General features: G+C 39.0%; 1 protein-coding gene across 1 annotated transcript; it reads right to left on the bottom strand.

Annotated features, from left to right (window-relative positions):
- Positions 1 to 13,348: 13,348 nt before the first annotated feature.
- LOC139198122 (uncharacterized) lies at positions 13,349 to 17,543 on the bottom strand. The gene is made up of 6 exons (XM_070826385.1): positions 17,400 to 17,543; positions 16,874 to 17,339; positions 15,702 to 16,190; positions 15,066 to 15,644; positions 14,348 to 14,633; positions 13,349 to 13,778 (listed from the first exon to the last, which is right to left on the bottom strand). Exons 1-6 carry the CDS (start codon positions 17,541 to 17,543, stop codon positions 13,349 to 13,351), a joined length of 2,394 nt encoding a protein of 797 aa, XP_070682486.1.
- Positions 17,544 to 26,991: the final 9,448 nt, after the last annotated feature.

Genomic DNA, 26,991 nt, shown 5'->3' with positions numbered 1-26,991 from the left:
CTGCACGGTAACGTCATCACCGAGGAAAGCTGTGACCAAGGGCACTACACAACATAAACTTGCTACAGTCTTTTGCACAACCCCATATGGTAAAAGTGACGCACTGCAAAAAGCTTTAAGTAGCTACAACTTGCACCAAACATCAACAAGGGGTATAACAGTAGCAACAACAAATGCGCATGACAATCACTACCAAGGGAATGACACACTGCAGTCTTTTGCACAGCACCACATGGTAAACAATGATGCACTGCTACAAAGCTCCAAGCAGCAGCAACAAGCAAAACCCATGGCAAAAGCTCCAAGCAAGTCCACAACAAGGAATTGTGCATGTGAAAAAAATATACACCCAATGGTCCTATATATAAGGGTCAATTTCTTCCTAATGCTATAAGGGAAATACATACCCAAATAGCAAAAGGAAAATCAAAACAAGGAATCACATTCCAACCAAAAGAAGGAAGCAAATTCCAAAAAATGGCAAGTTTCAGACGTTTTTTGTGATAATTCAACTTTCCGAATGAGTTTTGATGCAAGATCAATTGGAGAAGGAAGCTAAGTGACTGAGGATCATTGTGTCCAAATTTCATAATTTTCCCTAAAGCCGAACGTTTCAGTTTTCAACGTTATTCCCGCAGAAGTTGTTTTCCCGTTAGGATTGGGCAGCTATAGGAAAATGCAAAGTTGAAGACTTTCATGATTTTTCCTGGTGGCATGCGATATATTCCTGAAAAGATAAGGGATAGGGCTATGTTTCCCATATTTTTATTTTCCAGAAAAGAAATCAACCTCAAACTAGGCGTGCAAGTCAGATGACATGTTTTCCAAAACAAAAAAGGGAAAGAAAAAATACCTCCTTGTTGTGGGGGAATCAAAAGATTTTAAAAAAAAAAGAAAAAAAAAACCCTCCTTGTTGTAGGAAATCAAAAAGGGAAAGAAAAGCTACTTCCTTACCGTGGGAAATAAAAAAAAGAAGGAAAGTAAGTTGTCATTCTTGCCATGGAAATTAAAACAAGGAACAAAACGTCTCCTTCCTTGCTGTGGGAAAAAGAAAAGAGGAAACAAAAAAATTCCTCCTTGCCTTGGGGAAGAAAGAAGGAAAAAAAAAATGCACATCCTACTTACCTAAGGACAAGCGTTAAATCTTTCCAAAACCTTGAAGGAAATCATCAAAGCTTTCCAACACTTTGAAGGAAGTCACTCTTGTTACCAAAATTGAAGGGGATTCCTATCGAAGGAAGGAAAACATTTCTCCTACAACCATAAAGAAAAATTCAAAATGCGCCAAATGTATTTTGTCAAAGATTATGGGAAATCAAATACGCACAATAAGTATGTGTTGATTTATCCATTTTCAAAATTTCTTTCAAGATCAAGCCTCTACGGCCCTTGAAGAAACAAATTTCATTTCTTTCGAGATCAAGCCTCTATGGCCCCTGAAGTAATGTTTCGTTCAAGAAAAACGCCTCTACGGCCCTTGAAGAAGCAAACTAATTCAAGAACAAGTCTCGACCACCCTTGAGTTAGAAAATTCACATTGCAGGACTTCAAAACACGTTTCCTACATGTAACAAGCACATGCCTACAACGTGCCTTGAAATGGGGGTATTTGTAGACATGTAAATTTCGATGCATACAAATGATGCATCATAAAGCTCAACGTGGCATATGACTCATCAGAAATGGACAAGTTATCAATGACATGTGGCGCAAATCAAGCAAAGGAAGTAGAAAACTTCCCCAAAAACTCGACAAACAAGGGAGAATCCCTTTTAAATTCGGCAAGGGATCAAAATACTCTCAAATCGGAAAGAAAGTTAAGGCATAGTCATAAAACAAGCAAGAATTGAAGATTGCTCACAAAATAGGCAACAAGGCCTCATAAGTTTGGCCAAGGGAGTAAAGTAGCTGAAATTAAGACACAAAACATCCCTAAATTCTCCCATGAATGAATTAGGGCATAAATCAAAGCCAAATCCACTCAAAGGTAAGCCTTGAGAAGCCTATAAAAACAAGTTCCTCCTACAAGCATATGGGTTGAAAAATCTCTACACAGAAGAACCTCTGCCAAACCTTTGAAGACTAATACGTTGCCAAAGCTCTCTTCGAAGAACATTCAACCAAAGCCAAAGTTTTCTCTCGACCAAAGCCGAAGCACTTTCTTGAATAATCAACAATTGCTCGTGCTGATTCCTTCAAGACTTTGTTGCAAGCTTAGAAACTTGTAGCAACGTTCGTTTCGCCAAAACCCTTGAAGCAATGAAATCCCCCATCAAACATTACCTTTGCTGCACCCTTGAGGTGAAGATCATCAACATGTTGTTTTCAAGCTCAAAACTTGAAGTAATCGCTCAACCGTTCGTCCGAGATCAAGTCATCACGACCCTTGGATCACCAATTACACATCTACATCAAATTTAAAGACTGAATCAGAGGAAAAGTTGTAAACAGATATTGTAACCTACAAATTCAAATCAATACAAATTTACTTTGTACACGTGTTCTCATTTCATTCGATATAGAATTTTCGTGTTTACACATACAACTGGTGCTTACTCGTTTTCTTCACACGAACTTCAGATGTTTCAAGCAATCTCCGTACAGATACGACTCTGCTCGCCATTCCTAAGGAATGCAAGTTGCAGAGTATCATCATCGATTCAGATCTTCAGCTGGTCTTATCCAAACTTTATCTCACTAAGAGTTTTATTTCTCGTCACTTCAATGTAAATCCAACTATGCCCGCCATTCCGAGGGAATGCATGTCTTAGAGTATCGGTCCGTTGTTGAAAGTTGTCCATCATTCCATTTCATCACCGATGAGGCACAATCTCGACATAAATTTTTTTACGTCAAATAGAATGTGACAATTCAGACAGAAAAATGTTTGCACAACTGCACCGAAAGGCAACAACTTTGGAAGTCATGAAATCCAAATGATGTCAAGGTCGACACACTACTACAGTAAAAGAAGATCCTAAGTATGCTTTGAACAAACCATGCTCTGATACCAAATTGACACACCCGACCCCGATATCTTCCAAAACACCAGGGTAGGCACGTGTTGCCCAACACTCGAGGGTGACGAAGCCTTATTAACATCCATGCAAAAATATGAAGAAAGAACAAACGTAAAATAAAACACGTAAACTTAACTATAATGAATATGCAAATGTGGAAAACGTGTTCAGAGCATACAACTAATCAAGAATACTATACAATGAAAAGTTATGAACAAAGGAATGGGTCCTACATTGAGAGGACTCAAAGATGCCACTACGAGAGTGCCTTGACACCGGGATTGTATGCCTCGATTCTAAGTCCTGAAGGGGGCGCAAAACAAAGCATGAGTGGACCAAGTTTATATATAAGTAATATGAAAATCAATTACTCTTCAACGTACTAACCCCTAGCTTTAGAAAACTCATATAGCTAATAAGTTTTCCAAAAACCCTAGCATGCCATAAAACCTTCATAAAACATATATCATATATAGTGTGCTTAGTAGTGGTATCATAATCGCCCTAAGGCCCTACATCACCCGCTTGAAGGCATATATAAATCATTCGCCCGAAGGCCCTATATCACCATCTCGAAGGCATATATAAATATCCACCCGAAGGCCCTACATCGCCTGCCCGAAGGCATATATAAATCTTCTATCCAAAGGCCCTACATCACTCGCCGGAAGGCATATATAAATCTTCCCCTTGAAGGCCCTACATCGTCCGCCCGAAGGCATATATAAATCTTCTGCCCAAATGCCCTACATCGCCCGCCCGAAGGCATATATAAATATCATTCGCTTGTAGGCACATAGTATGAATAACCGCTAACTAAGCATAGAAAGTCATGAACATAATCTTTCCAAAATATGTCTCATCGGAGCTCAATAGCTTAAACATCATATCATAAATCCATGTTCATAAATATCTCAATAAACATAAATTCAATAAAGCATGATATTTCATAAAACGTAAATCCGATTTACTCATAAACGTTTCATAAAATCATTTTTTTTCATGTATGCATTTCTAGTAATTCAATCATGCATTTTGGAAGGGGTCCACTCACAGTACTCCGTCGCTGAAAAGCCGTTCGAACTAGAGAGGATGGGGCCACCACTAACAAACTCACCTAAGCACATAAAGGGACCAAATAAGTAAAACCCTACTAAAACAATTGAATTTGAAAAAATGGAGTGTAGATTTGGAATCAGGATGTCAAATTACCCAAAGAGGGGTCCAGGGCAAATGTCGTAAGAGTCAACAAAAGAATATTCCAGAGAATATTCCCTAACAAAATATTTTGGAAAATATTCTCTGTAAAGACCCATCCCGGATTTTACGGAACATCGAAGGTAAGTTGGTATTTTCACTTTGGTTGAGTTTTATATTTTAAATGGTTGTTTTTAGTCTTGTTTGGTGTGCTTTGTGGGGCCCACCCTTACACTTTGGTCCCCCAGCCCATTCCCTCTTTTCCTCTCCCTTTCCCCGTACCTTTCCCCCAAAAACCTCACAGCACTCTCTCTTAAATATCTCAGCTATCTCTCTTTCTTTATCATTTTCTCCCTCATTCCGTGAGAAACACACACCTACACACTAAGACCACCATAACCTTACCACTCCTGCAAGTTGCACCACCGTCTAACCCTCCGCGTCTTAAACTCAAGCCAAGACCATGGAGTCTCGACGACCCGACAGTGGTTACACCACTGTTCATTGTCTTATCCAATGAGTTCTCATTGCACCCTCAAGATTCCAAGCAAGGTAAGCCTCGAAAATGATGTAGGTCGTCTTAGGTCACTTTTTTTTTACGTTGTTTCTGGCCTCATATTAACGTTTGACATAGAGAAACTGCTCGCAGACACTTTCCCAGTTTTTCGGTGAGAAGCCAAAACTTGCAGGCCATTTTTCGGCCAACTTCAACCACGACTGGCCACGTGATAGGTATAATATTCTTCCTTGTTCCTTGGGTTGAATAGAGCTTGGAAGGCTCTGGCTTTCTTCTTCATAGAAACTGGCTAACTTGGCCTGAAACCAAGGTGACTCGACCCATAAACCTAAAACTAGCCCAAACTTTAGGCCATACAATGTAATCCGACCCAATCCTTTTGCCAATTAATCTAGAACCTAGATCCAAACCAGATTTAATCCAAACCCGAGGTAAACCTAACTACCCAACTTAGCCCAAAAAACTAGGCCCAACCCAATAACCCAGTCCAACCCAGCAACCCAAAACCCATATCCGACCCAGATTTGACTTGACTCAGACCGATTCCCTAATTCCAGGTCAGCACGTGGGCCGCACATGGGTTCATGCGTGGTTGTTGCCATGGCAGGCACGTGGAGCACACATGCCTCCACCGAAGGTACTATGCTTTGTTGTTGTCCACGACGGTAACCATGGTGGCGACGATGACTTTTTCGACCAACTTTCTGGCGACCCAACTCGGAGCGTGGCGGCACATGAGGTGACGCATGCCCTTTTGGGCCGCCACCCTGTGGCGGCGCGTGGCGTTACCCAAGGTCCCCCTTTAGGTTTTTTGACGTGCTGAATTCATTTACGACTTTTGTTTTCCTAGATTCAATCATTATAATATAGTTTTATTAATTGGTCCCTTTATGTGCTTAGGTGTGTTTGTTAGTGGTGGTTCCGCCTTCCCTAGTTTGCACAGCTCTTCGACGATGGAGTATCAGTGAGTGGACTCCTTCCAAAATGCATGTTTTAATTGCTAGAAATGCATACATGAAAAAGCATGATTTTATGACTACATTTTATGAAACATTTATGAGTAAATTGGATTTACGCTTTATGAAATATCATGCTTTATCAGATTTACATTCTTTGAAAGATTTATGATTATATATTATGAACATGGTTTATGATGATGATTTGAGCTAAAACGCTCCTATGATTTATGATGTGATGTTTGAGCTATTGAGCTTCGATGAGATATATTTTGGAAGTATTATGTTTGTTATTTTCTATGCTTATATATGCCTACAGGCGAATGATACTTATATATGGCTTCAGTCGGGTGATGAAGGGCATACGGACAAATGATACTTATATATGGCTTTGGTCGAGTGATGTAGGGCCTATAGGCGAATGATACTTGTATATGGCTTCGGTCGGGTGATGTAGGGCTTACGGGTGAATGATGCTTATATATGGCTTCGATCGGGTGATGAAGGGTTTTCGGGCGAATGAAGATTTATATATGCCTTTGTGATACTACTATTAAGCATACTATATATGATATATGTTTTTACGAAGGTTTTATGGCATGCTAGGGTTTTCGGAAAACCTATTACTTATTATGCTATATGAATTTTCTAAACTGGGGGTTAGTACGTTGATGAATAACTGTTTAGTATTACTTATATATATAAACTTGGTCCACTCTTGTTTTGTTTATGCCCCCTCAGGACTTAGAATCCAAGCATAAAATTGATGTAAAATATATAAGCACACAAATTAAACCTTTTTTTTATCAATTGTAGCAAAGTATGTAAGTAGGGATCGTTCTAGGCCGGGGATTAGGAGGGATTGCTAAATCACTTGAAAACTAACTCAAAACGTAAAAACAAAGTTTAAAACACTAAACCAGACTCAAAGAATGCAAAACTAAACTCTAAAACACTAAAACAAACCAAAAGACTCAAAACAGCCCAGAAACACTCAAAACTGCCTTAAAAACACTTTCTGGGCAGTTTTGAGCACAAAACACAATTTGGACGAAAATAGGTTATAACTTGACTCAAGACACTTAAAAACACAAACTAAATTGATTTCTAGCTAATCTAACACTTTAAAATAAATGGGGAATTGGTTTTGATGAAAATTGAAAACAAACAGAAACTTTGTAAACTAAACAGATTTTAAAACGAATTTAGTTAAAGTGAATGGATGGAAAGCTAGCTAAGGAGTTCTTCTCCACACATGTCACACTTGCATACAAAACGATTTCCAATTGCTTCTCAATAAACCATGAATTCCCAACGCTCCAGATTAACCGTGAATTGCACTAATTAACCCTCAGATTTTCCTAAAGTTATCGAATTGGATGAATTGCATACGACAACCCAAAGCATTGCATTCCTCATAAGTTCCTTGCATGAATTGCATAACAAAGATACAAGCAAAGATCATTAAGTTCTATGAAAACCATAAGCATTGGCGAGGCATTTGTTACTATGAATTGCATGAAACTTATGCCAAGAATTTACTTAACATGATTGTGATCAACAACCTTTACTACTTTTGAATATAAGTTCATAACGATTAGGTGAAATTCCCTTATATCCTAGCATCAAACTTATGCATGAAAATTAATCGTGCACTCTCAACCAGCACACACAAATCAGTTTTAATTCATATAGACAAGTAAATTGAATTCACAACTTATGAAACGCAATTAGAAGTAATCAAATCATATAGCAAGCATAAACATGGTTTCGAATCCACCCTAGCCAAGGGGGGTTTAGTTCCTCATACGCACAAAGCAAAGATAAATAAGTTTAGACATTGAAATCCAAAGAAAGAAAACACCTAGACACTCCAACTTGGGCTGCAGGTGCATCCACAATTCCTCTTTCCTCCTTGCTACGGCACAAAGATTTTGGACAGGTTTTGGGTGGTATTTGTATGGGGGAATGGATATGGAATGATATAAGAATGGTTAGGATGGGTGATGAATGCGGCAAAGGGTTGTTTTTGGCAGAAATTAGGGAGAATGGTGATGGAAGGCTACGGCAGAGAGGTGGGGATGATTTCTGGCGTGATTTATGTATTATGATGGGTGGTCAATCAGCCAAGGGGTGAATGAGAGTATATATAGGCACTTAAAACCCTAGGGTAATCAGATATGGACTTGGATAACCCAAATCCACAAGGAAAAAGGCTTAGAAATCAGAATTCACAAGGAAAAAGACCTAGGGGTGCGGCAGATAAGGATAGGGTAGGAGAAGGCTTCTAGAAAGCCTTGCAAGGCAAGAAAACATGTTCTAGAAAGGGGAAAGTGCGGCAAGGGTTAGGGGAAAAAGGATAGGGCTTCTAGAAACCCAAAACTAAGAGGAAATAGACCCTAACCCACGGCAAGGATAAGGAATTGCTCTCCAACCTTTCTTTGTGTCTTCCAACGCTTAAGAACCTTCTAATGTCGCTGTAACTTAAGGCCATTTAGGTTTAGGAAAGATCAACCCAAAATAGCAACTTTTAGGCTTAACTTTCCTCTTCAAGTAGGAAACCTTGTTTGAGTAGGAATTTTCATTCTTCTAGGAATCCATCTTCAACTAGGAATCCCTCGTTGATTAGGAATCCTTCTTCAATTAGGACTCCCTCGTTGATTAGGAATCCTTCTTGGACTAGGAATCCTCAAATCTTCAAATCTTCAATTTCGTCCAAACCTTTTGTTCCAAGCATGTGCTATTTAATCCAAGCTCACTTTTGCTCCAAAAAGCTCCAATTTGCATCTTTTTGTATAATATGCCCTTAAAACCTGAAAACACATGAAAATAGCTTAAAAGACTACTTTAACTAAGAAAACATAACGAAAATGCATAAGAACTAGCTAACTAAGGCGCATAAATATGCTCCTATCAAATTCCCCCACACTTAGCTTTTGCTAGTCCTCGAGCAAAACAAAGAAACAAAGAAAAACAAAACGAAACAAAACAAACAAACCAAACCTAAACCTTCCAATGTTTACCTCAGGGATTTCCAATGCACATGACATATTAAAAATCATCATTCCCACAGATTTTCATCATATTCACACTTAAGCACATACTTAATCATAGTCACCACTTACTAGTTCACATTTAACCAATTAAAACGATGCTTTGAATGTAGTAACATGCCTTAGAGAATTTGCTCAATTCCTTACAAGATATGCACTCAATTTTCACTCAGATTTTCTAACTACACACCCTATACTAGTTATATGTGAGAAGATTGATGTAGACATAAAAATGAACGCTCACATATATATATAACAAAGGAAGCATTTTCTGGAGTTAATAAACATTTAGATATGATCTCATGAATGGAATACTACTACTTAGATGCGAGAACCAGTGACACCATATGCTCATACCAATTCTAAACTCCACAAATTGAAACACACAACACTCAAGATTAAAGTCAGGGGTTATAACGGGGCTTGGGGTATTGGCTAACAAAGAACGGATAGGGATAACAAGGTTCTTTAAGCAATAGCAAGCAAAGCAATGAAATCGAAACTTAGAATTCACTTTAGAACGCAGAAATCAACTTTTAAACACAAGGGAAGATTCATGCAATACTTAGGGTTGAATTCAATGTTTTGGACCCTTTCTTCAACAATCAACACTCAAGAGCTCATTTTCACATTTTTTTTCAACTCTTTTGCATATTTTTCATAACTTTTCTTTTTTTTTTTCCTTCTTTTCTTCACGAAATTATTATTATTATTATTATTATTATTATTATTATTATTATTTTATCCGTGCCTCATTAAAGACTTTGGCACTCACATACATCCCTTCCCCCACACTTGTTTTCTGCAATATATTGATCAAAAGGAATTCATCTTGAGTCATGTTTTACTATGCTTTAAGAACAAGGGTATGGATGATCCTAATCTAAGCTAGGTGAGGATAATGTGGGTTAACAAAGAACATAGGCTACACAAGGCTCAACGGGGTTAAAACCTACAAAACAAATGACCATGGGGGACACGGAAATTTGGCTTAAGTGGTGGTTACTACACAACTTCATCTTGAATATGTGTTATGCAAATCAATAGCATGCTTTGAATGAAATGGGCATGAGTTCTAGTGTTTGGAACTAAATGATGAAATGCCTTCTAAGTAGTAACCAAGCAAAGAATAATGAGATCATGCAACGACTTTAGAAAACAACAATGCACAGATTATTAACTCTCCAAATAAACATTTAGGCTCAAGTCTCACAAGGTTGTAGCGTTAGTTTGAGTTCCTTCCTTCAAGCATGTTACAAGAACTAATTTTTTTCCTTTAACAGAGTTGTAACCACAACCAAGCATAAACCAAAGAGTAAATCAAACTTCCATCCATGTTTATAACTCTCTTTAACAGTCATGCAATTAAAAACCGAATTCTCATCATTGTGTTGGAAGACACCGTAAGACACAAACAACTTTAAAACGACTCTTTTTGGTTTTTTCAAAACATTTTTTCAAATTTTTTCTGGGATTTTCGGATTTTTATGTAAAACACACTAAAATGCATCAAAACAGCCTAAAAACACCTAAAAACAGCAAGGAACAACATTGGAAATTATGGGTGATACAACCCTACGAATTTGCATCAAAACACTTTGGTTACCCCCCCCCACACTTAAATCAAACATTGTCCTCAATGTTTCAAGCATAAACTAACACAAATAACAAACCAACAAACAAACAGCAACTAACATAATAAACATGGCAGAAACGAAATAAACAACAAAGAGAAAGGTTTAGGAACGCAAATCTGGAATTGGATTGATTCTTTGGTCTTCCTTTGTTGCATGCATGGGTTGCCTCCCAAGTAGCGCTTGCTTTAACGTCTTGCAGCCGGACGAAGAACTCATTCACTCCTCATTAGAGCCCACGACATGCAGGGAGAGGTCCTCCACGACATGCTCCTCAAAGTGCTCATAATAGGGCTTCAATCGGTGCCCATTGATAGGAGCATATTTATGCGACTTAGTTGGCTTGTTCTTGTGCATTTATGTCGTGTTTCCTTAGTTATTTTAATGTTTAAAGTCATTTTCGTGTGTTTTCAGACTCTAAGTACAAAGTATGCAAGAAGATGCATTTTGGAGGCCTTTGGAGCATGTTTCGGGCTTGGAATGGATAGCAAATGCATGGGCCAAGTGGATGGACGAATTTGAGAACTAAAGAGGCCAAGAATATGAAGAATTATGGTCCAAAAGATGAAGAAAACAGCCCAAAAATCTGTCACCCCAACTTGCATTCCTTGCCATGCAAACCACATAGAATTCCCTTTGGATTCCATGCCATGCTTGATCACTCTTGTCCCCTACATAATTTCTAATTTCATGCTTCAATTCATTTAATTATTACACTCAATTGCTTGATACCTCTTGTTCCCTTCACTCATTAGATTTTAGACAACATTTACATCCATTACATGCACCAATTGATGCTCCATCATTCACATTTGGAATCCCATGCCTTGTGTACCACATGTTGCTGCACCTTTGACCCATTTATTGACACATTTTCACCTCCCTTTCCATCTCTATGCAATGTACACAATCATTCATGCTCCCTAGCTTCAAGACCACTCCATTTTACCCTTCACACTTTGCATCATCACTTCATTTTCACCCTTGGACCATTGCACACCACACACACAAATTACCATGCATTTCATCCTTAACCTAACCTGATTTTCTAAGGTTTTTGGGGCCTATAAATACATGTTTACACCCCTTGGCCAAAAGACAATCCCCCATATTCATCATTTTATCACAGAAATTCGTCCATACACACCCTAGGAAGCAAACACCCCAAAAACACCATTCTAGTGCCTAGAAAACATAATAGCCACTCCACCTTCTTCCACCCTCTTTGCCTAGTTCTCTACCACTCCCCAACCATCAAACACTCTTCCACTCTCACCCTAAACCCTTCCACAAAATTCCCCATCCATTCTACACCATAAATCCACCCAAAAATCTGTCCACAAGCTTCATGCCGCAAGCAAGGGAAAAGAGGAATCTTGGATGCACTTGCTACCAAGTTGAAGCATTTTAGGTGTTTTCTTTCCTTTGATTTTAATGTCTAATTTTATGTATCTTTGCTTTGTGAGTATGAGGAACTAAACCCCCCTTAGTTGGGGGGTGATTCGAAACCATGTACATGCTTGCAATATGAATTGATTACATTCAGTTGTTATTTCATAAGTTGCGGATTCAATTCGTTCATCTACTTGATTGATAACTTATTTGTGTATGTTGATTGAGAGTGCACGCTTAGTTTTCATGCATGAATATGATGCTAGATTATGAGGGAGTTTCACCTAATAGTTACAATCTTATAATCACAAGTAGTGAAGGTCGCTTGAAAACGATCGCGTTGAATGAATTCTTGGCACTAGTTTCATGCTCATCATAGTAACGAATGCCTCGTCAACACTTATAGTTCTCATTGTGCTTCATGATTCTTGATTGTATCTTTATTGTGCTCATCACGTAAGGAACCTTTGAGGAATGCTTTGAATTGTTGTATGCGCTTTTCCATCCAATTCATTAACTTAAGGAGAACTTGAAGGTTAATTTAAGCGTATCTAATTAACTTGGGGTGTTGAGTTTCATAATTTATTGAAAGAACAACTGAAAATCATTTTGTTTGCAAGTGTGTCATGTGTGGAGAAGAACCTCCTAACTAGCCTTTTATCCATCCTTTTCATCCAAAAACGTTTTACAATCTGTTTTATTTTAAAGTTTCTGTTTTGTTTTCAATTTTCGTCCAAAACAAATCCCCCTTTATTTTGAAGTCTTAGATTAGTTAGAAAGTGTTTTGATTTGTGTTTCTAAGTGTTTTGATTCAAGTTTTCATCCAACTTCGTCCAAGTTCTTGTTAGGTTCTCAAAACTGCCCAGAAAGTGGTTTTTAGGCAATTTTGAGTCATTAGGTTGCTGTTTTGAGTTTTATGTTTGTTTAAGTATTTTAAAGTATAGTTTTGCATTCTTTGAGTCTAGTTTAGTGTTTTAAATTTTGTTTTTATGTTTTTAAGTCAGTTTTCAAGTGTTTAGCAATCCCTCCTAATCCCCGGCCTAGAACGATCCCTACTTACATACTTTACTACAATTGATAAAAAGAGGGTTTAATTTTGTGTGTTAACTTATTTTACGCATCACCCATTCACCTTGAATTCGTGTCCCGTGTTCAAGCTTTGGATTTGGACTGCACCATGAACAAAAACATTAGTAACAATAAACGGTCCAATCCACTTAGAACGTAACTTACCGGGAAACAATCGTAAACGGGAGTTGAACAATAGCACTTTCTGCCCTATGGAGAATGTTTTGCCTCGAATCATCTTATCATGGAAAGCTTTGGTCTTATCCTTGTAAATACTAGCATTCTCGTACGCCTCATGCCTTATCTCATCAAGTTCTTGTAATTGGAACTTCCTATGATTTCCTGCGGCATTTAGGTTCATATTGAACTTCTTGACGGCCCAATGAGCTTTGTGCTCCAATTCAACAGGGAGATGGCACGGCTTGCCATAGATGAGCCTAAATGGGGACATTCCAATGGGTGTCTTGTACGCCGTACGATATGCCCAAAGTGCATCATCTAACTGTAAGCTCTAATCCTTCCTTGTAGGCCCAACGGTCTTCTCTAGAATTTGTTTGATCTCACGGTTGGAAACCTCGGCTTGGCCATTTGTTTGAGGATGGTAAGGTGTAGAAACCTTATGGTTGACATTGTATTTCCTCAATAACGCCTCAATGGTGCGGTTACAAAAGTGAGATCCTCCATCACTTATGATGACACGTGGCATTCCAAACCTTACAAAAATGTTAGTTCTAATAAAATCTGCAACCACTTTAGAATAATTAGTCCGGGTGGCTTTAGCTTTCACCCACTTTGACACATAATCAACCGCAAGCAAAATATACATGAACCCATACGAGGAAGGAAAGGGACCCATAAACTCAATTCCCCAAACATCAAAAATTTCAACATTAAGGATAAAAACTTGCGGCATTTGATCCCTAGCACCTATGTTACCCATTCTTTGGCATTTATCACATGTTAAGCAAAAAGTTCTAGCATCCTTAAATATACTAGGCCAATAGAATCCACATTGTAATACCTTAAGGGCTGTTCTTTGTGTGCCAAAGTGCCCACCACATGCATATGTATGACAAAAGCTTATAATAGAATGAAATTCAGAATTATGCACACATCGACGTACAATCTGATCCGGGCAAAAATAATTCGTTTTGACACCAAAAATTTGACCAAATCGGCATACCAAGGCTCACTTACCTTTATGGACAGCAATTGTTCATCGGGGAATGTCTTGGCAATGGGTAGGGACTCCTCATTATGCACCATTCGGCTTAGGTGGTTAGCCACCACGTTTTCACTTCCCTTCTTGTCACGAATCTCAATGTCAAACTCTTGAAGTAGCAACATCCACCGAATTAGCCGTGGCTTGGCTTCCTTTTTAGTGAGCAAGTACTTCAAAGCTGCATGGTCAGTGAAAACAATTACTTTAGTACCGATTAAATATGATCTAAACTTATCTAAAGCAAAAACAACGGCAAGAAGTTCTTTTTCCGTAGTGGAATAGTTCAACTGCGCATCATTCAACGTCCGTGAGGCATAGTAAATGACATGCGGCCTCTTGTCCTTCCTCTGTCCCAGAACAGCTCCTAATGCATAATCGGACGCATCACACATAAGCTCAAAAGGTAAGCTCCAATCCAGTGGGACAATGATTGGTGCCGTGGTCAACAACTCCTTGAGTTGGTTGAATGATGCCGTGCATTCCTCATTAAACTCAAACGTCACATCTGTTTGTAGGAGTCGGCAGAGAGGTTGTGCCACCTTTGAGAAGTCTTTGATGAACCTACGATAGAAACCTGCATGGCCAAGAAAAGAACAAACCTCTCTAACCGAAGTAGGAGAGGGTAAGTGATGCACAAGATCTCTCTTTGACTTATCAACCTCAATACCATTTTCAGAGATAATATGACCCAAAACTATGCCTTGTTTAACCATGAAATGACATTTTTCCCAATTAAGCACAAGGTTAGTTTCAACGCAACGTTTTAAGATCAAGCTAAGATTATGCAAGCAACCATCAAAAGAATCACCAGAGACGCTAAAATCGTCCATAAAAACCTCAATTATTTTCTCAACATAATCAGAAAATATGCTCATCATGCATCTTTGAAACGTGGCAGGTGCATTACATAAACCAAAAGGCATGCGACGATAAGCAAATGTACCAAAAGGACATGTAAAAGTGGTTTTTTCTTGGTCCTCGGGTGCTATAACAATTTGATTATAACCAGAATAACCATCAAGAAAACAATAAAAAGCATAACCGGCTAACCTCTCAAGCATTTGATCAATGAATGGCAAGGGAAAGTGATCATTCCTTGTAGTGGCGTTTAGCTTCCTATAGTCGATACACACTCTCCAACCGGTTTGAATGCGAGTAGGCACAAGTTCATTATCTGTATTTGCTACCACCGTCACTCCGGATTTCTTCAAAACGCATTGAACGCGCGAAACCCACCTATTATCCGAGATTGGATAAATAACTCCACAATCTAAAAGCTTGATGACTTCTTTCTTCACAACTTCCATCATAGGAGGGTTGAGTCGGCGTTGAGCCTCTCGAGATGTTTTAGACCCCTCCTCCAAAAGTATGCGATGCATGCAAGTTGTGGGGCTAATTCCTTTGATGTCGGCCAACGTCCACCCAGTTGCTGTTTTGTACTCTTTTAGCACCCTTACTAACTTACCTTCTTCTTGTGCCGTGAGTGAAGTGGAGATGATAACGGGCAACGTCTCATCCTCTCCCAAGTAAACGTACTTCAAGTGACTAGGCAATGGCTTAAGTTCAAGTGTAGGTGGTTGCACAACTGATGGAAGCATCTTATTAGTCGAAACTCAACTTAAAATAGGGTCCAAAAACTTACCAGATTGTGGTGGCAACGACTCAAGGGCATCCACCATCTCAATGACATCATCACTAGGGGGCACGGCAATGGGACATTCATGCATGCCGTGGGTGTGCATGGTGGTTGTTTCAACGTTTTGCTTGTCCATTCCTCGTGCGATGACCAATTCAAGTGCATCGTCGTTCAATTTGTCAAAATGGTCCTGCGCCAAAGAGTCAATTACATCAATAGCAAAACATGAATGATTCTCACTAGGATATTTCATATAATCAGAAAGATTGAAATTAATAACTTCCCCATCAAATTCCATCGTCAATGTTCCATTAAACACATCAGTCTTTGTACGAGCAGTTTTCATGAATGGCCTTCCAAGGAGGATGGGCAATGAAGGGGCATGGTCTGATTCGTCCATCTCAAGCACGTAGAAATCCGCCGGAAAGATCAAATGATTAACCTGCACTAAAACATCTTCCAAAACTCCATTTAGATAGGCATTAGATTTATCGGCTAATTGTATAATCACACCATCATTTTTCAACTCTCATAGGTTCATAGATGCATAAATTGATATGGCATGACATTTATAGATGCACCTAAGTCTAACATGGCAGATTCAAACCTAGTATTACCAATGACACAAGGAATTGTAAAACTACCCGGATCTTTGCATTTAGGGGGCATTTTGCGTTGTAAGATGGCTGAGACATTTTCACCTACTTTTACAACCTCCTTGGTCGAAATCCTCTTCCTAGTGGTGCAAAGTTCTTTAAAAAATTTAGCATACCTTGGTACTTGCTTAATTGCATCCAAGAGAGGGATATTGACTTGAACTCTCCTAAATGTCTCTAGAATGTCCTTTTCGGCTTCCTCTTTCTTTGTTTGCTTGAACCTACTAGGAAAAGGAACATTCAAAGGAAAAACATTAGTAGGAATTGAATTGGACACATTCTTACCCTTATTGGACAAATTGGACAGTTTAGGGGCAATGGAAGCTTGCGGCAATGGTGTTTCCACCTTGGCCGTGGGTTGGCTTTGTTCCTCTTCTTCAATTATCAACTCTTCCACCTCGTTTGAGGCTGATTTAGATGGTTGGGGTGCTATTCCCACTTGTTTCCCACTTCGCAACATGATTGCCTTGGCAGATTCAAAACCTCATTTTAGATTCACAATGGTTGAGCTAGGCAACTTGCCTTGCTCTCTGAATTGGCCCACAAACTCCGCAATCTGCCCTACTTGCTTCTTCAACTCGTCCACCTTCTTGTCCTTAATTTGCATACTCTGCGCCATAGAAGTTAGTAATTGAAAAATTTGATCATTATCAATGGACGAACCTGATTTGTTTTGGGCAGGTGGTGCTTGGGGTTGAGTTGGTGCAAACGGCTTTTGATAGAAACCTGGGGGTTGTTGCCTAAATGTGCTTTGTTGTTGGCCTTGTTGGGGTTCTCGCCATTTGAAATTTGGATGATCCCTCCATCCCGGATTGTATGTATTAGAGAAGGGATCATTTCTTTGTTGGTATGGTTGCCCAAATCCCACGGCATTGAGAGTCTCCCACCCTCCATTCTCTATCAATTGTGGGCACTTGTCCATAAGGTGTCCTTGCATGGAGCACACGCCACAAGCACTTACATTTTGTACTTTTGGTCCTTCCACAACCTGAAAAAGAACAGTAGTAAGGTTAGCCATTTGATTTTGAAGTTCTGATATGGCACTTACCTCATTCACTTGGTGTTGCCGTGGGGTGTTTCTTTGTCCAACACCTTCGTATTGTTGAGCGTTCAACGCTCGATTAGTTATCAAGGTCTTTGCTGCCGTGGGAGTCTTGTCCACCAAAGCTCCTCCCGCTGAGGCATCTAGCATTTGACGTTCGATTGGTAGAAGCCCCTCGTAGAAGTATTGTAGAAGAAGCTCCTCCTTCATTTGATGTTGTGGATAAGAAGCAACAAGAGATTTAAAACATTCATAATACATAGGAAAAGACTCACCTTCATCTTGTTGAATTCCACTTATCCTTTTTCGTAGGAGAATGACTCGAGAAGTTGGGAAAAACTTCTCCAAGAAAGGCCGTTTCATGCTCTTCCAAGATGTGACCGTTCCGGGAGCTAATTCATACAACCAATCTTTCACCTTTTTCCAAGAGAGAAAAGGGAAAGGCCTTCATCTTCAATATGCTCCCGTCAACATTGATTGGAGTCATGCTGGAACACACCACCTCGAACTCTTTCAAGTGCTTGTTAGGATCCTCCATGGACAACCCATGGTACTTCGAAATGTGGTGTAGCAAACTTGACTTCAACTCGAATTCCTCGGTCTTTCCTTGGGCAGCCGCGGGATATTGAATACATAGAGGTGCGGCATTGTCCAATCCTGAAGCCGAAAGCTCCTTGATTGTACGATTGTCTTGTGCCACGGTTTCCTCTACTTCACCCACTCTTGCTGTGGGTTCCTCTTCCTCAAACTCAACTTCAACTTCTGAATTTCAACTTGATTCACTAGGTTCTGGATTCTTCCTTTTTCGTCTCAATTCTCGCTCGAAATCGTCGTCAAAGTCCAAGATGTGTTCACGAATCGGATGAGAACTCCGAGTCATAAACTAGTACGTAAAAACAAGAAAACAACACAAGGTCAGAATCTGGAATTAATTAAAACACACTGAAATAAAACAATCCAAGGGATTAGCAATGTTGCTAATCCCCGACAACGGCGGCAAAAATTTGATGTGAAATATATAAGCACACAAAGTAAACCCTCCTTTTATCAATTGTAGAAAAGTATGTAAGTATGGATCGTTCTAAGCCGGGGATTAGGAGGGATTGCTAAATCACTTGAAAACTGACTCAAAACGTAAAAACAAAGTTTAAAACACTAAACAATACTCAAAGAATGCAAAACTAAACTCTAAAACACTAAAACAAACCAAAAGACTCAAAACAGCCCAGAAACACTCAAAACTGCCTTAAAAACACTTTCTGGGCAGTTTTGAGCACAAAACACAATTTGGACGAAAATAGGTTATAACTTGACTCAAGACACTTAAAAACACAAACTAAATTGATTTCTAGCTAATCTAACACTTTAAAATAAATGGGGAATTGGTTTTGACGAAAATTGAAAACAAACAGAAACTTTGTAAACTAAACAGATTTTAAAACGAATTTGGTTAAAGTGAATGGATGGAAAGCTAGCTAAGGGGTTCTTCTCCACACATGTCACACTTGAATACAAAACGATTTCCAATTGCTTCTCAATAAACCATGAATTCCCAATGCCCCAGATTAACCGTGAATTGCACTAATTAACCCTCAGATTTTCCTAAAGTTATCGAATTGGATGAATTGCATACGACAACCCAAATCATTGCATTCCTCACAAGTTCCTTGCATGAATTGCATAACAAAGATACAAGCAAAGATCATTAAGTTCTATGAAAACCATAAGCATTGGCGAGGCATTTGTTACTATGAATTGCATGAAACTTATGCCAAGAATTTACTTAACATGATTGTGATCAACAACCTTTACTACTTTTGAATATAAGTTCATAACGATTAGGTGAAATTTCCTTATATCCTAGCATCAAACTTATGCATGAAAATTAAGCGTGCACTCTCAACCAACACACACAAATCAGTTTTAATTCATATAGACAAGTAAATTGAATTCACAACTTATGGAACGCAATTAGAAGTAATCAAATCATATAGCAAGCATAAACATGGTTTCGAATCCTCCCCTAGCCAAAGGGGTTTTAGGTCCTCATACACACAAAGCAAAGATAAATAAGTTTAGACATTGAAATCCAATGAAAGAAAACACCTAGACACTCCAACTTGGGCAGTAGGTGCATCCACGAGTCCTCCTTCCTCCTTGCTGCGGCACAAAGATTTTGGATAGGTTTTGGGTGGTATTTGTATGGGGGAATGGATATGGAATGATATGAGAATGGTTAGGATGGGTGATGAGTGCAGCAAAGGGTTGTTTTTGGCAGAAATTAGGGAGAATGGTGATGGAAGGCTGCAGCAGAGAGGTGGGGATGATTTTTGGCGTGATTTACGTATTATGATGGGTGGTCATTCAGCCAAAGGGTGAATGAGAGTATATATAGGCACTTAAAACCCTAGGGTAATCAGATATGGACTTGGATAACCCAAATCCACAAGGAAAAAGGCTTAGAAATCAGAATTCACAAGGAAAAAGGCCTAGGGGGTGCGGCAGATAAGGATAGGGTAGGAGAAGGCTTCTAGAAAGCCTTGCAAGGCAAGAAAATAGGTTCTAGAAAGGGGGAAGTGCGGCAAGGGTTAGGGAAAAAAAAAGATAGGGCTTCTAGAAACCCAAAACTAAGAGGAAATAGACCCTAACCCACGACAAGGATAAGGAATTGCTCTCCAACCTTTCTTTGTGTCTTCCAACGCTTAAGAACCTTCTAATGTCACTGAAACTTAAGGCCATTTAGGTTTAGGAAATATCAACCCAAAATAGCAACTTTTAGGCTTAACTTTCCTACTTCAAGTAGGAAACCTTGTTTGAGTAGGAATCTTCATTCTTCTAGGAATCCATCTTCAACTAGGAATCCCTCGTTGATTAGGAATCCTTCTTCAATTAGGACTCCCTCGTTGATTAGGAATCCTTCTTGGACTAGGAATCCTCAAATATTCAAATCTTCAATTTCGTCCAAACCTTTTGTTCCAAGCATGTGCTATTCAATCCAAGCTCACTTTTGCTCCAAAAAGCTCCAATTTGCATCTTTTTATATAATATGCACTTAAAACCTGAAAACACATGAAAATAGCTTAAAAGACTATTTTAACTAAGAAAACATAACGAAAATGCATAAGAACTAGCTAACTAAGGTGCATAAATATGCTCCTTGATGCGTAAATTACTTGACACACAAATTAAACCCTCTTTTTGACAATTGTAGTATAGATGTAAGTAGGGTATCGTTCTAGGCCGGGGATTAGGAGGGATTGCTAAACACTTGAAAACTGACTTAAAAACATAAAAACAAAATTTAAAACACTAAACTAGACTCAAAGAATGCAAAACTATACTTTAAAATACTTAAACAAACTTAAAACTCAAAACAGCAACCTAATGACTCAAAACTGCCTAAAAACCACTTTCTGGGCAGTTTTGAGAACCTAACAAGAACTTGGACGAAGTTGGATGAAAACTTGAATCAAAACACTTAGAAACACAAATCAAAACACTTTCTAACTAATCTAAGACTTCAAAATAAAGGGGGATTTGTTTTGGACGAAAATTGAAAACAAAACAAAAACTTTAAAACAAAACAGATTGTAAAACGTTTTTGGATGAAAAGGATGGATAAAAGGCTAGTTAGGAGGTTCTTCTCCACACATGACACACTTGCAAACAAAATGATTTTCAGTTGTTCTTTCAATAAATTATGAAACTCAACACCCCAAGTTAATTAGATACGCTTAAATTAACCTTCAAGTTCTCCTTAAGTTAATGAATTGGATGGAAAAACGCATACAACAATTCAAAGCATTCCTCAAAGGTTCCTTACGTGATGAGCACAATAAAGATACAATCAAGAATCATGAAGCACAATGAGAACTATAAGTGTTGACGAGGCATTCGTTACTATGATGAGCATGAAACTAGTGCCAAGAATTCATTCAACGCGATCGTTTTCAAGCGACCTTCACTACTTGTGATTATAAGATTGTAACTATTAGGTGAAACTCCCTCATAATCTAGCATCATATTCATGCATGAAAACTAAGCGTGCACTCTCAATCAACATACACAAATAAGTTATCAATCAAGTAGATGAACGAATTGAATCCGCAACTTATGAAATAACAACTGAATGTAATCAAATCATATTGCAAGCATGTACATGGTTTCGAATCACCCCCTAACTAAGAGGGGTTTAGTTCCTCATACTCATAAAGCAAAGATACATAAAATTAGACATTAAAATCAAAGGAAAGAAAACACCTAAAATGCTCCAACTTGGTAGCAAGTGCATCCAAGATTCCTCCTTTCCCTTGCTTGCGGCATGAAGCTTGTGGACAGATTTTTGGTTGGATTTATGGTGTAGAATGGATGGGGAATTTTGTGGAAGGGTTTAGGGTGAGAGTGGAAGAGTGTTTGATGGTTGGGGAGTGGTAGAGAACTAGGCAAAGAGGGTGGAAGAAGGTGGAGTGGCTGTTATGTTTTCTAGGCACTAGAATGGTGTTTTTGGGGTGTTTTGCTTCCTAGGGTGTGTATGGACGAATTTCTTTGATGAATGGTGAATATGGGGGATTGTTCTTTGGCCAAGGGGTGTAAACATGTATTTATAGGCCCCAAAAACCTTAGAAAATCAGGTTAGGTTAAGGATGAAATGCATGGTAATTTGTGTGTGTGGTGTGCAATGGTCCAAGGGTGAAAATGAAGTGATGATGCAAAGTGTGAAGGGTAAAATGGAGTGGTCTTGAAGCTAGGGAGCATGAATGATTGTGTACATTGCATAGAGATGGAAAGGGAGGTGAAAATGTGTCAATAAATGGGTCAAAGGTGCAGCAACATGTGGTACACAAGGCATGGGATTCCAAATGTGAATGATGGAGCATCAATTGGTGCATGTAATGGATGTAAATGTTGTCTAAAATCTAATAAGTGAAGGGAACAAGAGGTATCAAGCAATTGAGTGTAATAATTAAATGAATTGAAGCATGAAATTAGAAATTATGTAGGGGACAAGAGTGATCAAGCATGGCATGGAATCCAAAGGGAATTCTATGTGGTTTGCATGGCAAGGAATGCAAGTTGGGGTGACAGATTTTTGGGCTGTTTTCTTCATCTTTTGGACCATAATTCTTCATATTCTTGGCCTCTTTAGTTCTCAAATTCGTCCATCCACTTGGCCCATGCATTTGCTATCCATTCCAAGCCCGAAACATGCTCCAAAGGCCTCCAAAATGCATCTTCTTGCATACTTTGTACTTAGAGTCTGAAAACACACGAAAATGACTTTAAACATTAAAATAACTAAGGAAACACGACATAAATGCACAAGAACAAGCCAACTAAGTCGCATAAATATGCTCCTATCACTCCTATAAAAAATCCAGGCGTCAAGGCACTCCCGCATCAGTATCTTCGAGTTTTCTCGGTCTAGGACCCATTCATTTGTTCGTACATTTTATAATTACCCTTTCTTAGTATTCTGGATTAATTGTATGCTCTGAACATGTTCCACAATTGCATATTCATTATATTTAAATTTACGAGTTTTATTTATGTTCATTCTTCATAGTTCTCAAGCATGTTAATATGGCTTCGTCAGCTTTAGGTGTCGGCCAGCACGTGCCTACTCTAGTGTTTGGAGGATATTGGGGTCGGGTGTGTTAATTTGGTATCAAAGCATACTTAGGATCTTCTGTTACTGTAGTATTGTGTCAGCCTTGACATCATTTGGATGTCACGACTTCCGAATTTGGTGTCATTTGGCGCAGTTGTGCAAACCTTTTTTGTCTAAATTGTCACATTTTGTTTGAAGTACAAAGATTTATGTTGGCATTGTGCCTCATCGTTGACAAAATGGATTGATAGACGACCTTTATCAACGAACTGATACTCTGCGACATGTGTTCCTTAGGAATGGCGGGCAGAGTCGGATTTACATTAAAGTGACGTGAAATAGAAAAATCCTAAAATGCGGCAAAAGGGAAGAAATCCCCTTAAAATCGGCAAGGGGCCCAAATTGCTCCCAAAACTGAAAAGAAAGCTAAAGCATCTTCACAAAACAAGTAAGAATTGAAGATTGCTTGCAAAATAAGCAAGAAAGCTTTATAAAATTTCGGCCAAGCAAGGGAAAATGGTTGAAATTAAGACACAAAACATGCCTAATTCTCCCATGGATGAATCAAGACACAAATCAAAGCCAAATCCATCCAAATGCAAGCTTTGAGAAGTCTATAAATACAAGGTCCTCAGACAAGCATAAGGGTGGACAATTTCTACATGAAGGGCCAAAATTCTCACAAAAGGAGAACCTCTGCCAAATCTTTGAAGACTAATAAGCTGCCAAAGCTTTCTTCGAAGAACTTACAACCAAAGCCAAAGCTTTCTTTTGACCAAAGCCGAAGCATTCCCTTGAAAAATCAACAAGCACTTGTGCCGATTCCTTCAAAACTTTGTTGCAAGCTTAAAACTTGTAACGACATTCGATTCAAGATCAAGTCACCAAGACCCTTGAATGAACAAAATCCCACATCAACATCACATTTGCCGCAGGTCATACGCAAACCTAGAGGTGAAGATTATCGACGCATTGTTTCAAGCTCAAAACTTGAAGCAATCGTTCAATTGTTTGCCCGAGATCAAGTCATCACAACCCTTGGATCAACAACCTACGCATCTATATCAAATTTGAAGACTAAATTATAGAAAAAATGTAAACAGAGATTGTAACCCTACAAATTCATTAATACAAATCTATTTTGTACACGTGTTCTCGTCTCATTTGTTACATAATTTTTGTGTTTACAGTGCCCAACATATTTCAGCCTTAAGGACCACATGTTGGCACTCGAGTTTTCCTTCGAACGTTAGTCTTTGATAGGCTGAATCGTTCAAAACCTAGAATTTAGGCACTTGATCGTATTGGTGGTCAAGATCGAACTTCCGTCTTCAAGCGGCTTAACATGCCAACACCCTAAAGCTCTGTGTTTGAAAGGTTGTCAAAACCTAAGAAACAAAGCAACACAACTAGCTCTCCTCCATGATGGTCGGCCTTGGAAATACTTAAAGAAACCAAGCAGCCTTCTAGAAAGAGGAAGACAAAAAGACGATGTTTAAAGCTCAATTTCTTCAAGGATAGAGCAACAAGCAACCTTGGAAGTCAACACAAAAGGACAACTAAAGGTAAAGAGGCGCATCATCATCCACATTGGCCAATCTTCACACCAACAAGCCCAAGGGGACGACATTGAAAAGAAGGTCTAAGACGTCTTCCACAATCCAAGAAGACAAAGAGGATGAAACCCCTGAGGAAGACATCACTGCTGCACCACCACAACTCGATGATGAGGGGCAAGCCACGGTTGATGATCTCAAGGAGCTCAACTTAGGCACAAACAATGAGCCAAAGCCTATCTTCATAAGTGCACTGCTAAGTGCGAACGAGAACAAGGAGTACTAGCAACTGTTATTATAGTACAAAAACATCTTTGCTTGGGCCTACAAGGAAATGCCCGGCCTTCACCCTACCATCGCAGTGCATCATCTTGCAGTCAAGCCTGGAACGCGACTGATAAAGCAAACTCAAAGACGCTATCAATCCAAACTCATACCACAAATTAAGGCCAAGATTAACAAGCTAATTGAACCAAACTTCATTCGAGATGTGCAATACCCTAAATGGATCTCCAGCATCGTCATTGTCCTTAAGAAATATGGACAAATACGTGTTTGCGTAGACTTCCGAGAACTTAACGATGCTTGCCCGAATGATGACTTTCCCTTGCCAATCATCGAAATCACGGTGGACGTAACCACTGGCTACGAGGCGCTATCATTCATGGACTGCTCCTCTGGGTACAATCAAGTCCGCATGGTTCCCGAGACGAGGAACTAACAGCTTTCCACATTCCAAAAGTTATCTACTGTTACAAGGTAATGCTCTTTCGCTTGAAGAATGTTGGGGCTACATATCAACGTGCAATGCAAAAGATCTTTAACGACATGCTACACAAAAATGTAGAATGTTACATAGACGACATAGTTGTCAAGACCAAGAAAAGATTTGGTCACTTGAAGGATTTACGTATGGTGTTCGACAAACTACAGCACTACAACATCAAGATGAACTCGTTGAAGTGTGCATTTGGCATCACCTCTGGGAAGTTCCTGAAGGAAAAATTTTGTCCTAGCTAAGAACAAGTATGAACATTTGAATACATATGCAAGCTATAAACACTTTAAAGTAGGCATGCATCCAAAAACAATTCATAAAACCCATGACTTTCAAAGCCTAGTATATGGTGAACCAAAAGACTCTTTAACAACATTAAAGAGAAGTAAAGATTTAGATTTTCTTTACCCTTGAAGCTCATCCTTGTTTACACAAGGGATTCACCCAAGTGGAGGGCCTTCAAGTCACCTCCAAGCTCCTTGAATCTTGCTTGTGATTTTCCCCTTTTAGTGCTCCTTTGCTCCTTGATGATGTGAGGAAAGGATCTCCAAAAACACCAAAAGTTTGGTGTCTCTAAGTCTCCACACCAAGGGTGAGCTGTGAAGATGAAATGGATGACTTAGAGAAGAAAAGATTGCTAGCTAAATCTTCCCTAAGTGGCCGGCCTCTTTGTAGAGAGAAAGAGAGAAAATGTTTCACCTCTTTGCCTCAAAGAAAAACCCTAATGAAAATAATGCTATAAAGTTGCTTTTATACTTCATTACATTTGGTGAGTGGCAAACTTGCAATTAAGCAAAGTCTCACACTCACCCCTTATGGCCCGCCCCTTGTAAGTGATTGGGCTTATTGCCCATTTTGTTTTAGTTGTCATACAATTTAAACATAATGGGCCTTGTGGACCAAAACGCTTTTGGGCCCCGAAACCCAAAACCAACTTAAAAGCCCAATACGAACCTTTCGTAAAATTAATTAACTAATTAATTAATCTTGACCATTCTTCAATTAAACCATTTAATTGCATATCCATTTCATTTAATTTCTTCACTATCACCCTTACTCGGTGTACGATCCATTAGGTTCCATTTAGCGAGGTAGTGGGCGATTGTTACTCTTAACGATCGATTGTGAATTGAAATCACATTTCAATTCTCCCTTTATTGACTAGTGTTGCCTAATCATTAGGGCTTCCACAAACCATGAGTGACACCTAGCAGTATATCATGGTTACCCAAGCTAAGTAGAATTGGTTGGAGAACCTATCCAGTTACAACTACAATGCAATACAGTCCTTCTCTAATACAATACTCTTAATCACATTGTTTGAATGATAGTTTGTTTCATGTCTACTATCCAATGTGATACTTTTCTACATGATTCCCTTGAATATGATTTGGAACAAACTTCCTAAGTCATATTCATTTGCTTTGGCCAAAGACTTTAGAATCATATCTTAGAGTATTCTCCTTCCACCATGGAAGGTTAGAGATCCCTTGTTGTGCATTCATATGCCTACATGACTAGATAGCTTGACCCCAACAATGCCGTGGACACTCCGATGGAATGCCGTTGACATGATCAAAGATCAAGGTCCTAACCATTAAACATCTATGATGCCTCAGGTCAAAGGACTACTTTGCATATTGCAACTTTAGAGTT

This window comes from Malus domestica, chromosome 08 (assembly GCF_042453785.1).
Source record: "Malus domestica chromosome 08, GDT2T_hap1".
NCBI classification, from domain to species: domain Eukaryota; kingdom Viridiplantae; phylum Streptophyta; class Magnoliopsida; order Rosales; family Rosaceae; genus Malus; species Malus domestica.
This window is presented reverse-complemented; position numbering and strand designations above follow the sequence as displayed.

Excerpts from the sequence above, each read along its gene's own strand:
- LOC139198122 (XM_070826385.1), bottom strand. The coding sequence starts at position 17,543 with ATGCTAGATGCCTCAGCGGGAGGAGCTTTGGTGGACAAGACTCCCACG. Across the intron at positions 16,191-16,873 it reads GGGCCAATTCAGAGAGCAAG|CCGATAAATCTAATGCCTAT; the intron begins GCAAGTTGCCTA and ends TTATACAATTAG. Across the intron at positions 15,645-15,701 it reads GTCGTTGCCACCACAATCTG|TTGTGCAACCACCTACACTT; the intron begins GTAAGTTTTTGG and ends TGCTTCCATCAG.